Here is a 16,778-nt window from a genome sequence, read left to right as displayed (position 1 = left end):
GCCCACTAGAGGATCAGCTATTTTGGATTGGGTTTTGTGGAATGAACCAAAATTGATTAGAGAGCTTAAGGTGAAAGAACCCTTAGGGACAAGTGATCATAATATGATCAACTTCACCCTGAAGTTTGAGAAGGAGAAGCTAAAGTCAGATGTATCAGTATTACAGTGGGGTAAAGGGAATGACAGAGGCATGAGAGAGGAGTTGGCCAGAATTGACTGGAAAAGAACACTGGCAGGGATGATGATAGAGTAGTGTTACGAATGTGCCACAACTCTGAGGGGCCGAAGGGTACAAAGTAGCCCCCTCCTTTTCGAGAATCGCAAGATTGCTATTAATTCAGGTCTGGGACCCAGGAAATGAGAGAGAGACATGCAGAATCCACAAGGGTTTGGAATGTGTCCTGGCCCCCAGAAAGGCGGAACCATTGATAACGACTATTGTCTCTTGGAGACGGAATTGTGTATTGAGTACTGTACTATTCATTGAAGCCCTCAGGGAATGACCAGAGTGAGCTGGTTGAGGGATTGCATCATCCCAACCTGATTGACATCTGAGACCCCGTGAGTAAGGATAAAAGAGGGTCTGGGGAACAACCCCTTCAGACGCACCAGGAGAAACGCTAGAAATCCCGTGATAGCGTTTAATAGCGACAGCCGGTGGGGGCCCGAGTGCGTCCTTTTCCCTTTGCCTGGGGAATTGGCGGGATCGCCACGGAAGAACGGCTTAGCTAAAGAAGAGGCCACCACCAACGAAATTTCGAAGGATCGACATCATAAAAAGGAAAAGCTGGCAAGTTTCTAAAATCTGTCTCTCTCCAACCAAAAAGCTGCAGCCTGAATGAACTGAGTGACTTTTATATTTCCATCGGACAATACATTATCCCCTAGACAACGATATAGCTTATTTCTTATTGATTATTATTATACCTGCACTTTTAGATTTAGTATTGACGACGTATATTATCTGTATGTTTGCATTGATATTATTTTTGTGTATTTTTACTAATAAATACTGTTAAAAATAGTACCATCAGACTTCAACGGACCTCTCTATCTTTGCTGGTAAGTGACCCAGTTACGGGGTTCGTAACAATAGCAATAGCTGGAATTTCTCGAAGCAACTCAGAAGACAGAGGATATATACATCCCAAAGAGGAAGAAATACTCTAAAGCAAAGATAACACAACCGTGGCTAACAAGAGAAGTCAAAGCCAAAGAGGGTATATAATAGAGAAAAAAATTAGTGGGAAGTTAAAAGATTGGGAAGCTTTTAAAAATCAACAGAAGGCAACTGAAAATGCCATTAAGAAGATAAAGATGGAATACAAAAGTGAGCTAGCCAATAACGTTAAAAAGGATACCAAAAGTTTCTTAATCTACATAAAGTGTAAAAGAGAGGTGAGAGTGGATATCAGACCACTGGTAAATGATGCTGGGGAGATGGTAATGGGGGACAAGGAAACGGGAGGCAAACTGAATAAGCATTTTGCATCAGTCTTCACTGTGGAAGACACTAGCACCATGGTGGAAGTTCCAGCTGTCAGGGGGCAAGAAGTGTGTGAGGTTGTCATAACTAGAGAGAAGGTTCTTGGGAAACAGAAAAGTCTGAAGTTAGATAAGTCACCTGGACCAGATGGTGTAACCCCAGACATCTGAAGGAGGTAGCTGAAGCATTTGTGGAGGCATTAGTAATGAGTTTTCAGGAATCATTAGATTCTAGAATGGTTCCAGAAGACTGGAAAATTGCAAATGTTATTCCATTCTTTAAGAAGGGAAAGAGGAAGAAGAAAGGAAACTATGGGCTAATTAGTTGGTCTGACCTCAGTAGTTGGGAAGATGTTGGAGTTGATTATTAAGGACGAGGTCTCAGGGTAATTGGAGGCACATGATAAAATAGGCTCTATTCAGCATGGTTTCCTCAAGAGAAAATCTTGCCTGACAAATGTTGGAATTCTTTGAAGAAATAGCACACAGGATATACAAAAGAGAATCAGTTGATGTTTTCTACTTGGATTTTCATAAGACCTTTGACAAGGTGCCACACATGAGGCTGTTAACAAGCTACCAGCAACATGGAATTACAGGAAAGATTCTAGCATGGATAAAGCCGTAGCTGATTGGCAGGAGGCAAAATATGAGAATAATGGGAGCCTTTTCTGGATGGCTGCCAGTAAGTAGTGGTGTTCCAGTGAGGTCTGTGTTGGGACCGATTCTTTTTATGTTATATGTCAATGATTGGATAATGGAATTGATGACTTTGTGGCAAAGTTTACAGATGATATGGGATAGGTGGAGGGCCAGGTAGCTTTGAGGAAGTACAGAGGCTACCGACGGACTTAGACATATTAGGATAACGGGCAAAGGTGGCAGACAGAATACAGTGTGGGGAAGTGTACTTTGGTAGAAGAAATGAAAAGGTTGACTATTTTCTAAATGGCGAAAATACGAAAAAACTGAGGTGCAAAGAGACTTGGGAGTCCTTATGCAGGATTCCCTAAAGGTTAGTTTGCAGGCTGAGTCGGTGGTAAGGAAAACAAATTCAGTGTTAGCACTCATTTCAAGAGGACTAGAATATAAAAGCAAGGATGCAATGTTGAAACTTTATAAAGCTCTGATGAAACCTTATTTGGAGTATTGTAAGCAGGTTTGGACTCTTTATTTTAGAAAGGATGTGCTGAAACTGGAGAGGGTTCAAAGGAAGTTCATGAAAATGATTCCAGGATAGAATGGCACGTCATGTGATGAGCGTTTGATGGCTCTGGGCCTGTATTCACTAGAATACTGAAAAATGAGGAGTGACCTCATTGAAACATATTGAATGGTGAGAGCCTTGATAGAGTGGATGTGGATAGGTTATTTTCTATATGGGAGAGTCTTAAACCAGAGGACACAGCCTCTGAACAGAACAGTGTCCCTTTAAGAATGGAGATGAGGAGGAAATTCTTTAGCCAGAGAATGGTGAATCTGTGGAATTCTTTGCTACAGGCAACTTTGGATGTCAAGTCTTTATATACATTTAAGGCAGAGGTTGATAGATTCTAGATTGGCCATGAAAGGATGAAAGGATACAGGGAGAAGGCAGGAGACTGGGGTTGAGAGGAAAACTGGATAAACCATGATGAAATGGTGGAGCAGACTTGATGGCAAAATGGCCTAATTCTGCTCCAGACTCTTGTGGTCTGCAGAAAATCAGCTCTCGGTGAGGCACAAGATTGCAGTGCTGCTCAACTCTTCGACACTGCCCACACCAGCAACTGCTGCTTAATGATCAATGGAATTTAAGTTCATTATCTTTGTGTTCTGGGCAGATTGGGCTTGTCAGCTGTGGGTGGCAGCTCATCTAGGTGGAGGAAAAATCTGATCTCAAATCTCTGTTGCCTTATGGGAAAGGCTTCAGGAGTAAACCTTGTGGAAAAATCCGGAGATGGAGTCCCTAAGGCAGTCCAATGTTGAGTTCAGCACTGACTGGCAACTCCTATGATGCTGCTGGTACGAAACTGTACCAGTCTCTGCCATTTCTTTGACTCATCAGCTACATGGAGAGGGGTAGTCTGCTTTATGCTGCTGTTGCTCTCCATGTTGTACTGACTTGGCTTGCGTATACGTAGGCAGCTAGGTCGACCCTGACCAACAGAGGCTCGCATCTTTGTCCGCAATAAAGTTACAGAGAAATGCAGAGAATTCATCCTCTTTTCTGGTGAACTAACTACATGAAAATGAACACACCAACTTGACAAATGGCTTGTGATGTTGCATGTTGGCAGTGCTGTAGCTGATAGGAGTTTACAGCGTGGTGCCCTACTGAGGAGTAACTGAGTAGTGATGCAGATTTTGATTGTGATGTTTGGTAACAGTATTGTGCCAGATATAAAAATTATTATAAGTTACAATAAGAAAAATATATCAAAAAATAACTGGTACCAAAAGAGACAAAATAGTGAATAGTTCATGGGTTCATTGTCATTTAGAAAACTGATGGCACAGTGGAAGAAACTGTTCCTGAAAAGTTATGTATGTGTTTTCAGGCTCCTGTGCCATCTCCTTGATGGTTGCAATGAGAAGAGGGCATGTACTGGGTAATGTGGGTTCTTAATGATGGCTGATACCTTTTTGAGGCATCGTCTTTTGAAGACGTCCTTGATGGTGGGGAGGCTAGTGCTCATGATGGAGTTAGCTGAGTCTACAATCCTGAAGAAGTCTTGGCTTGAAACATCAACTGTTAGTAAATTTCCATAGATGCTGCCTGATTTGCTGAGCTCCTCCAGCATTTTGTATGTGTTGCTCTGGAGTACCAGCATCTGCAGAATTTCTCGTGACTGCAGTTTTTTCCAATCCTGTGCATCGGCCCCAACATACCAGACAGTGATGCAAAGAGTCAGAATATTCTCCATAGAACATCTGTAAAAACTTGCAAATCTTTGGTGACATACTAAATGTAAGTATGCTTATATAATCATAGTCCCTTTTATAAGGAGTTTGAATTAATTAGTGCATGTTGTCTTGCAAATGCTTTTTATGATCCCTGTTGAGTTTCAATGCAGGCTTATGGAGCTTCTGGTAAATTGCAGTGTGTATCTGTTACAGTAGTCTGGGAGGCTGGAATTTGAAACAGGGATTCTGCAACATTCCCTCAATCATCCCAGGAGTCCATCGACTGAGCTCTTAATGCCTTTCACATTCCTACACAATTCAAAAAGGCTTAAATGTCATACAGAACAAAAGTAAATAAATGCTTTATCAGCTGCTCTCTTTCCTTTGCAAGATCATCCACTTGTTGTTTTCATTCATTACCCAGATCCAGGCATCAAGTATGAGTACAGCATTTACTGGCCAACCCTCATTACTCTAAAACTGGATTAACAAGGACAGTGGACTTCCTTCACCAAACTTCTTGGGTGTTTGCAGCAACCCAGTTCTCTTAGGGTCCGATAATTTATTTATTTAGAGATACAGTGCGGCACAGGGCCTTCTGGCCCAATGTGTCACACTGCCCAACAACCAATCTATTTAACCCTAGCCTAATTACAGGACAATTTACAATGACCACTGAACCTACTAACTGGTACATCTTTGGATGGTGGGAGGAAACCAGAGCACCTGGAGAAAACCCACACACTCACAGGGAGAACATACAGACTTTCTTAGAGGATGCCAGAATTGAACTCTGACGCTCTGAGCTATATTAGTGTTGTGCTAACCGCTATGCTCCCATAATGATACTAATTTATTACTGACCGTTGTCCTCTCCAGGTTATAGAACATAGAACATAGAATAGTACAGCACATTACAGGCCCCTCGGCCCACAATGTTGTGCCGACCCTCAAACCCTGCCTCCCATATAACCCCCCACCTTAAATTCCTCCATATACTTGTCTAGTAGTCTCTTAAATTTCACTAGTGTATCTGCCTCCACCACTGACTCAGGCAGTGCATTCCACGCACCAACCACTCTTTGAGTGAGAAACCTTCCTCTAATATCCCCCTTGAACTTCCCTCCCCTTACCTTAAAGCCATGTCCTCTTGTACTAAGCAGTGGTGCCCTGGGGAAGAGGCGCTGGCTGTCCACTCTGTCTATTCCTCTTAATATCTTGTACACCTCTATCATGTCTCCTCTCATCCTCCTTCTCTCCAAAGAGTAAAGCCCTAGCTCCCTTAATCTCTGATCATAATGCATACTCTCTAAACCAGGCAGCATCCTGGTAAATCTCCTCTGTACCCTTTCCAATGCTTCCACATCCGTCCTATAGTGAGGCGACCAGAACTGGACACAGTACTCCAAGTGTGGCCTAACTAGAGTTTTATAGAGCTGCATCATTACATCGCGTCTCTTAAACTCTATCCCTCGACTTATGAAAGCTAACACCCCATCAGCTTTCTTAACTACCCTATCTACCTGTGAGGCAACTTTCAGGGATTTGTGGACATGTACCCCCAGATCCCTCTGCTCCTCTACACTACCAAGTATCCTGCCATTTACTTTGTACTCTGCCTTGGAGTTTGTCCTTCCAAAGTGTACCACCTCACACTTCTCTGGGTTGAACTCCATCTGCCACTTCTCAGCCCACTTCTGCATCCTATCAATGTCTCTCTGCAATCTTCAACAATCCTCTACACTATCTACAACACCACCAACCTTTGTGTCATCTGTAAACTTGCCAACACACCCTTCTACCCCCACATCCAGGTCGTTAATAAAAATCACAAAAAGTAGAAGTCCCAGAACAGATCCTTGTGGGACACCACTAGTCACAACCCTCCAATCTGAATGTACTCCCTCCACCATGACCCTCTGCCCTCTGCAGGCAAGCCAATTCTGAATCCACCTGGCCAAACTTCCCTGGATCCCATGCCTTCTGACTTTCTGAATAAGCCTACCGTGTGGAACCTTGTCAAATGCCTTACTAAAATCCATGTAGATCACATCCACTGCACTACCCTCATCTATATGCCTGGTCACCTCCTCAAAGAACTCTTTCAGGCTTGTTAGACACAATCTGCCCTTCACAAAGCCCTGCTGACTGTCCCTGATCAGACCATGATTCTCTAAATGCCCATAGATCCTATCTCTAAGAATCTTTTCCAACAGCTTTCCCACCACAGACGTGAGGCTCACTGGTCTATAATTACCTGGACAATCCCTACTACCTTTTTTGAACAAGGGGACAACATTCGCTTCCCTCCAATCCTCCGGTACCATTCCCGTGGACAACGAGGACATAAAGATCCTAGCCAGAGGTTCAGCAATCTCTTCCCTCACCTCGTAGAGCAGCCTGGGGAATATTCTGTCAGGCCCCGGGGACTTATCCATCCTAATGTATTTTAACAACTTCAACACCTCCTCTTCCTTAATATCAACATGCTCTAGAACATCAACCTCACTCATATTGTCCTCACCACCATCAAGTTCCCTCTCAGTGGTGAATACCGAAGAGAAGTATTCATTGAGGACCTCGCTCACTTCCACAGCCTCCAGGCACATCTTCCCACTTTTATCTCTATGGCAGGATTTATGGCAGGATTTCATATCCCTGACCCATCTGCCAGTCAGAATTACAGCCCTGAACTGAGTTTCCAGGTAGCAGAAGATGACTGCTGCCTGAAGCACCTGGCAAATCCATACAACGGTTGCTTAAGCGCTTGATCATCTGTATAGGCTGTAGACAAGGGGGGGAGGACTTGTTTGATCATTTTAATTCGATATTTAATTAAGTGATCACTTTCAAGAACTCGACAATTTATGTACTCAGTATTATTTTTTAGTTGCATAATTTGTTTTCTTTTGTACATTGGTTGTTTGCCAATTTTTTTTATTTTGTATTTATTTTAATTTTATTTAGAGTTACAGCACAATAACAGGCCCTTCCAATTCACCAAGCCACACTGCCCAATGACACCCATGTGACCAATTAACCTACTAACCCATGTCTTTGGGAATCATGAGGAGACCACAGCACCCGGAAGTCACAGGGAGAATGCCCAAACTCCTTATAGACAGTGGCAGCAATTGAACCCACATCGCTGGTGTTTTGAAGCATTACACTAACTGCTATGTTACCATGACGTATACAGTTTTTAATAAATTCTATTGTATTTCTTTATTTTCCTATAAATGGAAAAAAAATCTCAGGGTGACATATGTGTACTTTGATAATAAATTCACTTTGACTTTGACTTCCCAGGTGTAATGTGGAATCTGAACACATCTTCAGATCAGGCCTCTGCAGTATTAGTTCAGGAAGGTACTCACAACATTACTGTAATTCCTAAATTAGTCCAGATAATTGTAAATAATATTTAATGAAAACCATCATAACCACACTCATAATGAAACTAATGTACTCATGTTACCTCTGAAGCCGCTGGGTTTTGTTGAAAGCACAAAGGGTTTCCTTCCAGTGTGAGGGTATTCAGCCTGCGGCATAGAGCTATGTAGTGGATCTGCACAATATCTTCGATATTGTTCCCTTCCAGGTCGAGCACTTCCAGGTGCCCTAACATGCTCACCGGGCTAACATCTGAGATGTTGTTGTATGCCACATATAGTTCCTGTAGAAAAAAGAAGGGAACATTAGGAACATAAGGAGACTATCAGTGGGATAATCAATGGTGCTTCTTCCTTGCAGCAACATCCACTCACAGAATTTAGGATGAGTGTTATTTTAGCAAGGCATTTGACGAGGTCCCACATGGGATATTGGTAAAGAAGGTTCAGTTGCTCAGCATTCAACATGAGGTAGTAAATTGGATTAAACATTGACCTCATGAGAGAAGCCTGAGACTGGATCAGCAACTTTGTGGATGACACCAAGATTGGGCTGTATTGGATAGTGAGGAAGGCTATCAAAGTTGCAGAATGCGGTGGACCAACGGGAAAATGGACCAAAAATTGGAACTTAATGCGGACAAGTATAATGTATTGCACTTTGGGAGAACAAACCAGGGTAGGACTTACACAGGACATGAAGGAATCCAATAGAACATGGGGATCTGGGAATATAGATAGTGAAATCACAAATAGAGAGGACCACGAAGAGATCTTTTGGCACACTGGCCTTTATAATTCAAAGTATTGAGTACAGGAGGTGGGATGTTATGCAGAAAAAGTATAAGGCATTGATGAGGCCTAATTTGGAGTATTGTGTGCAGTTTTGGTCACCTACCTACAGGAAAGATAGAGTATCAATAAGATTAAAAGAGTGCAGAGAAAATTTACAAGGACGTTGCCAGGACTTGAGGACAGATAAAGTTTGAATAGGTTAGGATCCTATTCCCTAAAGCATAGGAGAATGAGTGGAGATTTGGTAATATAAAATATGAGGGTTATAGGTATGGTAAATGTAAAGCGGCATTTTCCACAGAGGTTGGGTGAGCCTAGAGCTAAAGGTTATGGGTTAAGGATGAAAGATGAAGTGTTTAAGGAGAACATGATGGTGAACACTCAGAACGGTGAGAGTGTGGAACATGCTGCCAGCAGAAGTGTTGAATGCGGATTTGATGCCAACATTTCAGCACAGCTTGCATAGGTACATGGATGGGAGGGGTATGGAGGGTTATAGTTCAGGTGCATGTCGATGGGACTAGGCAAAATACTAGTTGGCACAAACTAAATGGGCTGAGGAGCCTGTTTCTGTGCTATGGTGTTCTCTGACTCTCGGGTTCTACCAGAGTGACTCAGCCTCAGCCCACACGTGGACAAAGCACGGCACTCCAGATGTGGAATGAATGTAACTGCCCTCACCATCACAGCAACATCCACTTCATCAGTCACCTTCATTCCATGTAAGGTTAGAATATGGGGTGGCGCAGTATTGTAGTGGTTAGCATAACGCTATTACTGTGCCAGCAAATTAGGTTCAATTCTGCCATTGTCTTTATGGAGTTTGTACATTCTCCCTATGACTGTGTGGGTTTCCTCCCATATTCCAAAGAAGTACAGGTCAGTAAGCTAATTGGCTACATGGATGTTACTGGGCAGTGTGGGCTTGTTGGGCCGAAAGTGCCCGTTACCGTGCTGCATCACTAACAAGAAAGAAACAGGACAGTCAATACCATTTGTATCTCCTCAGATAACGAAGCAACCGATATCCAAATGCAGAAAGTCTAGACAATATCTGGGCTGGGCTGGGCTGGACTGATAGGTGACAAATAACATGCATGCCACACTAGAGATGGGCAAGGAAGATATGCAATAAGATCCAGCTCCCACCCTGACATTTGATAGCATTACAATCACTGAAGGCTCCACTATTGATATCCTGAGCACTGTAGATGACCAAAGTCTGAACTGGATTCGCTGAGCACACAGTATGACTACAAGAACAGGCCAGAGACTGGGATTCCTGCAGTGAGTAACTCACCCCCTAACTGCCAAAAGCCCACCCATCATCTACAAGGCTCAAGTTGGGAGTGTGGTGGAACACTCTCCACTTGTCTTTCACTTTCAAGGACTTCATTTAATGTTCTCAATATCTACCATTTCTTTATTCTTTTCGTATTTGCAGAGTTTGTTGTCTTTTGCACGTTGGTTGTTTATCTGTCCTGTTGGGTGCAGCATTTGAATGGCTCTATTGTGTTTCTTTGTATTTACTGTGAGTGCCCACAAGAAAATGAATCTCAGGGTTGTATATAGTGACATATATGTACTTTGATAATAAATTTACTTTGAACTTAAAGTGCAGCTTCAATAACACAAGAATCTTGACAACAGATACAGGACACAGCAGCCCATTTGACAGGCAGACCATCCACAACTATTTACTCACTCCAATACTGATGCGCAATAGCAGTTGTTTGTATCATTTACAGCACACACTTCAGTAACCCACCAAGACACCCACCCCACCTACCCCCAGATCCACCACCTCTAACCACCAGTCCCAGGAGTTGCCCTCCAAACAACACACTATCCTAACTTGGAAATATATTCAGCAAAACACACACAATGCTGGAGGAACTCACCAGGCCAGGCAGTATCTATGAAAAAGAATACAGTCGACATTTCAGGCAGAGACCCTCCAGCAGGACTGAATATCACTGTTATATATCGGTGACCTGACAGAGGTGTATAAGATGATGAGAGGCATTGATCGTGTGGATAGTCAGAGGCTTTTTCCCAGGGCTGAAATGGCTGCCACAAGAGGACACAGGTTTAAGGTGCTGGGGAGTAGGTACAGAGGAGATGTTGGGTAAGATTTTTACTCAGAGAGTGGTGAGTGCGTGGAATGGTTTGCCGGCCGCGGTGGTGGAGGCGGATATGATAGGTTCTTTTAAGAGGCTTTTGGATAGGTACATGGAGCTCAGAAAAATAGAGGGCTATAGGTTAGCCTAGTAATTTCTAAGATAGGGACATTTTGGCACAACTTTGTGGGCCGAAGAGCCTGTATTGTGCTGTAGGTTTTCTGTGTTTCTCATTGGTCAAATCAACAGCAGGGTAGCTGCGTGGCTTTGGTCGCGGTGTGGACCAGGCCTCATTTGAATTGGAGTTGCCAGTTGTGGTCTCCGGGGAAGGAGACGTGGGAGCTGGCTGTGTGCTGCTGGATTCCATGCTGGGTTTAAAGCTGGCTTCTCCTATCAGTGCCACTCTCCAGTATTCGCTCGGTGGGAGACAAACTGGATTTTCTATGTCTGTGGCTGCATTGCATGAAATTTGGAACTGCTGCGGGATTGCTCTTACAAAAAAGAAGCTCCAGGACAACATCCCATGCACCATCAACTTACAGGCCAAGCCATTCAGACACTTGGGCTAGATTACTACTTTTTTAATACTATTGTTATTTTTTGTATTGCTATAATTATATGTGCTATGGGGATGGGTGAGTCCTGGGCTGGATGTCCTGCTCACTTAAGGAAGGTGAAACACCCCCATAGCCTCTCCTTTCCAGGTGTAGGGTCACTGTTAGGTTTGCTACGCAGGAGGTCACTCGCATATGGCCTCTCCTACACTACTGTGCCCATAGCAATGCCTTCACATGGCGTCCCTGTTCTTACTGAGTTTACTGTCTCATGACGCGATCAAGTATCCAGTAATATACCGGGTGGACAGGCTGGGCTCATCAGGACAACTCCAATTCCAAACCCGGGTAGGACTTTTGGACAAAGTTTGTCCAAAACTTTGTACTGAACATCAGTAAGACTGAGGAATTGACTGTGGACTTCAGGAAGGGGAAGTCGAAGGAACACACAACAGTTCTCATTGAGGGATCAGAAATGGGAAGGGCGAGCAATTTCAAGTTCCTGGGTGCCAATATCTCTGAGGATCTATCTTAATATATTGATGCAATTTCAAAGAAGGCAATGACAGCAACTATACTTCATTAGGAGCTTGAGGAGACTTGGCATATCACGGAAGACTATCGCAAGTATCTACAGATGTACTGTGGAAAGCATTTTAACTGGTTGCATCATATTCAGGAATAGAGGAGCCACTGAATAGAATTGAAAAATGCTGCAGAAAGTTGTAAACTCAGCCAACTCCATCATGGGCACTAGCCTCCCCAGCATCAAGGGCACCTTCAAAAGGCCATGTCTCAGAAAGGAGGTATCTATCATTAAGGACCCCCATCGCCCAGGACATGCCCTCTTCTCACTGCTACCATCAAGGAGGTGGTACAGGAGCCTGAAGGCACACAGTCAATGGTTCAGAAACAGCTTGCTTTCCCAATCCTTGCCTCACTGCCATCAGATTTCTGAATGGACAATGAACCCATGAACACTACTTCAGTATTTTCCCCTCTTGTTTTGCACTTTTTTAAAATTTAATTTTCTTCACACACATATATATATATACACACACACACATACACACACTTATTGTAATTTATATATTTTATTATGTATTGCACAGTATTGCTACTGCAAAACAACAAATTTTACAACATATGCCAGTGATACTAAACCTGATTCTGATTCCGGTTCTGAGTTGAGTGTAGTTATCCCCTCTGGTTCAGGAGCCTGATGGTTGAGGGGTAATAACTTTTCCTGAACCTGGTGATGTGGGTCCTGAATATCCTGTACTTCCTTCCTGTTGGCAGAAGCGATCTACATGGTGGGGGTCCTTGATGATGGATGCTACTCTCCTGTAACAGCACTCTATGTGGATGTGCTCAATGGTTGGGAAGGCTTTACCCGTGATGGACTGGGTTGTATCTAGTACTTTCTGCAGACTTTTCCCATTCAAAGGCATAGGTGTCTCCCTACACTTCCAACATCTGCAACCTCCCCAAGCACATCATTAGGTGTGATGGTTGTTAACATTTCACGTTGTTTTGATGTATTGTACATACGACAAATAAATTAATGTGAATCTGAATCCTTCCTGATCAGTAACTCTGTAACTCCACCTTTCCACCTGATCACTTTCTGTCTTTATTATTTGCTAAACGTATAACATGAACACTTTTAATGTCGCAGATCTCATTCCAATTCAAAACATCTCCTAAAATCAGAATCAGAATAAGATTTAATATCACTGGCACATATTGTGAAATTTGTTTTGCAACAGCGGTACACTGCAATACTTAATAAGAAAACTATAAATTACAATAAGAAATACATATAAAATATTAAATTAAGTGTGCAAAAAGAAAGCAAAAACAAATTAAAAACAGTGAGCAAACACGAGGAAATCTGCAAATGCTGGAAATTCAAACAACAACACACAAAATGCTGGTGGAACACAGCAGGCCAGGCAGCATCTATAGGGAGAAGCACTGTCGACATTTCAGGCCGAGACCCTTCGTCAGGACTAACTGAAAGGAGAGATACTAAAAGATTTGAAAGTAGTGGGGGGAGGGGGAAATGCAAAATGATGGGAGAAGACTGGAGGGGGTGGGGTGAAGCTAAGAGCTAGAAAGGTGATTGGCGAAAGTGATACAGAGCTGGAGAAGGGAAAGGATCATGGGACGGGAGGCCTTGGGAGAAAGAAAGGGGGAGGGGAAGCACCAGAGGGAGATGGAGAACAGGGAGAGTGATGGGCAGAGAGAGAGAAAAAAACCAACTAAATATGTCAGGGATGGGGTAAGAAGGGGAGGAGGGGCATTAACGGAAATTAGAGAAGTCAATGTTCATGCCATCAGGTTGGAGGCTACCCGGCCAGTATATAAGGTGTTGTTCCGCCAACCTGAGTTTGGATTCATTTTGACAGTAGAGGAGGCCATGGATAGACATATCAGAATGGGAATGCGACGCGGAAGTAAAATGTGTGGCCACTGGGAGATCCTGCTTTCTCTGGCAGACAGAGCATAGGTGTTCGGCAAAACGGTCTCCCAGTCTGCGTCGGGTCTCACACCAGGAGCACCGGACACAGTATACCACACCAGCCGACTCACAGGTTAAGTGTCACCTCACCTGGAAGGACTGTCTGGGATCCTGAATGGTGGTGAGAGAGGAAGTGTAAGGGCAGGTGTAGCACTTGTTCTGCTTACAAGGATAAGTGCCAGGAGGGAGATCGGTGGGAAGGGATGGGGGGGATGAGTGACACACATTTTAATTCCACGTCCCATTCCCATTCTGATATGTCTATCCATGGCCTCCTCTACAGTCAAAATGAATCCAAACTCAGGTTGGAGGAACAACACCTTATATACCAGCTGGGTAGCCTCCAATCTGATGGCATGAACACTGACTTCTCTAATTTCCATTAATGCCTCTCCCCTTGTTACCCCATTCCTGACATATTTAGTTTTTTTTTTCTCTGTCTCTGCCCTTCACTCTGCCTGTTCTCCATCTCCCTCTGGTGCTTCCCCTCCCCCTTTCTTTCTCCCTAGGCCTCCCGTCCCATGATCCTTTCCCTTCTCCAGCTCTGTATCACTTTCGCCAATCACCTTTCCAGCTCTTAGCTTCACCCCACCCCCTCCCGTCTTCTCCTATCATTTCGCATTTCCCCCTCCCCCCACTACTTTCAAATCTCCTAGTATCTCTCCTTTCAGTTAGTCCTGACGAAGGGTCTCGGCCTGAAACGTCAACAGTGCTTCTCCCTATAGATGCTGCCTGGCCTGCTGTGTTCCACCAGCATTTTGTGTGTGTTGTTTAAAAATAGTGAGGTAGTGTTCATGGTTCATTGTCCATTCAGAAATCTGATGGCTGAGGTACAAAGGCTGTTCCTGAATCATTGAATGTGTGTCTTCAGCCACATGTAGCTCTGCCCTGATGGTAGTGATAAGAGGATACAAGATCCACAAGTATCCCTGATCCACTCCGTCACGTATTCACGCATACAAAGCATGAAAAATTCATAAAATGCAATTGTAAATTCAAAAACAAAGTGGCCTCAACCACACTCTGTGTCCTAGTAACACAGCCTGCTGAGGGTCGAAACATCTCAGGGCCTGAGTATAAATAGCTAACCTTACATCCAGTGAATGGAGAAAGATCATTTCCTGTGATGTGAATCAGTGACAAAGAAAATTGTCACCAAGGGAGAGGGGAAAAGGGTTATCTGAATGTTTTCCACACAGGACTGATGGAGCAGAGAATGCATTGTGACAGGGAACTAATGAAGCAAAGACAATTGAATCTTTAATCAAAAAGCAGTTAAATGTTGAAATAGACTGCACTGCAGCAGACCGGATGTCTCTACAACAGATAGTCAAAACTGTCCAATGCATCGCCGGTATCTGCCTACTCGCCATCAAGGACATATATATATATACATACAGAAAGATGCCAGAAAAAGGCCAGTAACATCATGAAGGATCCCACCCACCCTGCTCAAGGACTGTTTGTCCCACTCCCATCAGCATGCACATCAGGGCGACCAGCTCGAGAACAGTTACTTTCTCCAAGCAGTAAAGCTGATCAATACCTCAACCCACTAGCCCACCCCTCCCCATTCCCAAACACCACTTCCTGTCAGTCACCTTATGTACAGACACTCCTGTGCCTGGCGTCACTTTATGAACATAAAATGCATAAGCTATCTATGTACTTATACCTATTGTGCTTTTTTATTATTGTGTTCTTTATCTTATTGTGTTTTCTCGTGCTACAGTGGGAGTAAAAGTTATTTTGTTCTCCTTTATACTTGTGTACTAGAAATTACACTAAACAATCTTGAATCAAAAAAACATTTGAAGGTTCATAGTTCAAAGTAGGTTTATTATCAAAGTATATATATGTCACCATATACAACCCTGAGATGCAGTTTCTTGTGGGCATTCATAGTAAATATAAGAAACATGATAGAATCAATGAAAGACTGCACCCAACACGATGGATAAACAACAAATGTTCCAAAGACAACAGACTGCAAACACAAAAATAAGTGGAGAGGTCAGAAGAGCAGGATTGATTTGTGACCTCATGGACTATGGAGAAGAGGCAGTCAAATTGTTTCAGATCGATTCATGGATGGGGAAAGCAGTCCAGGCAGTTGACTAGCTTCGGACTGATACAAAGGTTCAAAGTACACTTATTATCAAAGAAGATTAAATTATACAACCTTGAGATTTATTTGCTTACAGGTAAACACAAAGCAAGGAACCTAAAAGAACCCAATTAAAGGAAAAAAAAGTAATACCATCACCCAAAGTGCAAGAGAAAGGAAAAAAGAGACACAAATCATGCAAACAATTGAAGTGAACAACAGCATTCTGAACTAAATTGAGTCCTCAGATCCAAATCCCAGAGCACAATGGAGCAGGCCCAAAACCTCACTTATCAGTTCAACATATGAGCAAGCACAGAGACAGCAGCCGGGGCAGTCTTCATAACCTCAGCAACATGGAGAGAGGAGCGACCATCATGGAGAACAAGCAAAATCGGCTCATGCCTTGGATCCCAACACTGTCTTTTCAGTCTATCTGGGCCAGCGTTGAAACTGACCAAATAACAGAACAGCGAAAGGTTCTGATGCCCTGGAGAGGGAGTGAACATCATGGAGAGCGAGTGAAATTGGCTCTCACCTGCGATCTTGGCCGGCATTTAAATTGCATAAACAGCAGATTGTCCACCGCACTAGTACCCAGCTGCTGTGAAGGGCTCGGGGAGTAGACGAAGCCGGCCAGCAATTCACTCCAGGCCCAGATTTCATTGCCTAGTCTGAAGCCACTCTCAAGCTCTTCAAATCAGCTTAATGCCCAGAGTGATCCAACCTCACACCTGGGCCAGTTGTACAGGCATCGAATCTCCTCTGCCCTGATTTCTCCTCTCGGCACCCAGAGTGATCCAACCTCACACCTGGGCCAGTTGTACGGGCATCAGAACTTCACTGCCCCAAACTCTCCTCTCTGACTGGCTCACTCCATCTGCATCAATTCTGCATCTCACCATCCTGGCTCAT

General features: G+C 43.6%; 1 protein-coding gene across 2 annotated transcripts in view; it reads right to left on the bottom strand.

The window, feature by feature from the left end:
• lrrc56 (leucine rich repeat containing 56) overlaps positions 1–16,778 on the bottom strand; it is a 351,577-nt gene that overhangs the window by 214,389 nt on the left and 120,410 nt on the right. For both annotated transcript variants that reach the window (XM_073049966.1, XM_073049967.1), the window contains one exon: positions 7,850–8,047. In XM_073049966.1, the coding sequence (XP_072906067.1) occupies positions 7,850–8,047 (198 nt within the window). The remainder of the gene's footprint in view (positions 1–7,849; positions 8,048–16,778) is intronic.

Source organism: Hemitrygon akajei, chromosome 6, assembly GCF_048418815.1.
Source record: "Hemitrygon akajei chromosome 6, sHemAka1.3, whole genome shotgun sequence".
NCBI lineage: Eukaryota > Metazoa > Chordata > Chondrichthyes > Myliobatiformes > Dasyatidae > Hemitrygon > Hemitrygon akajei.
Note: the sequence above shows the minus strand (reverse complement) of the source record. Positions and strands in the feature narration are given on the sequence as shown.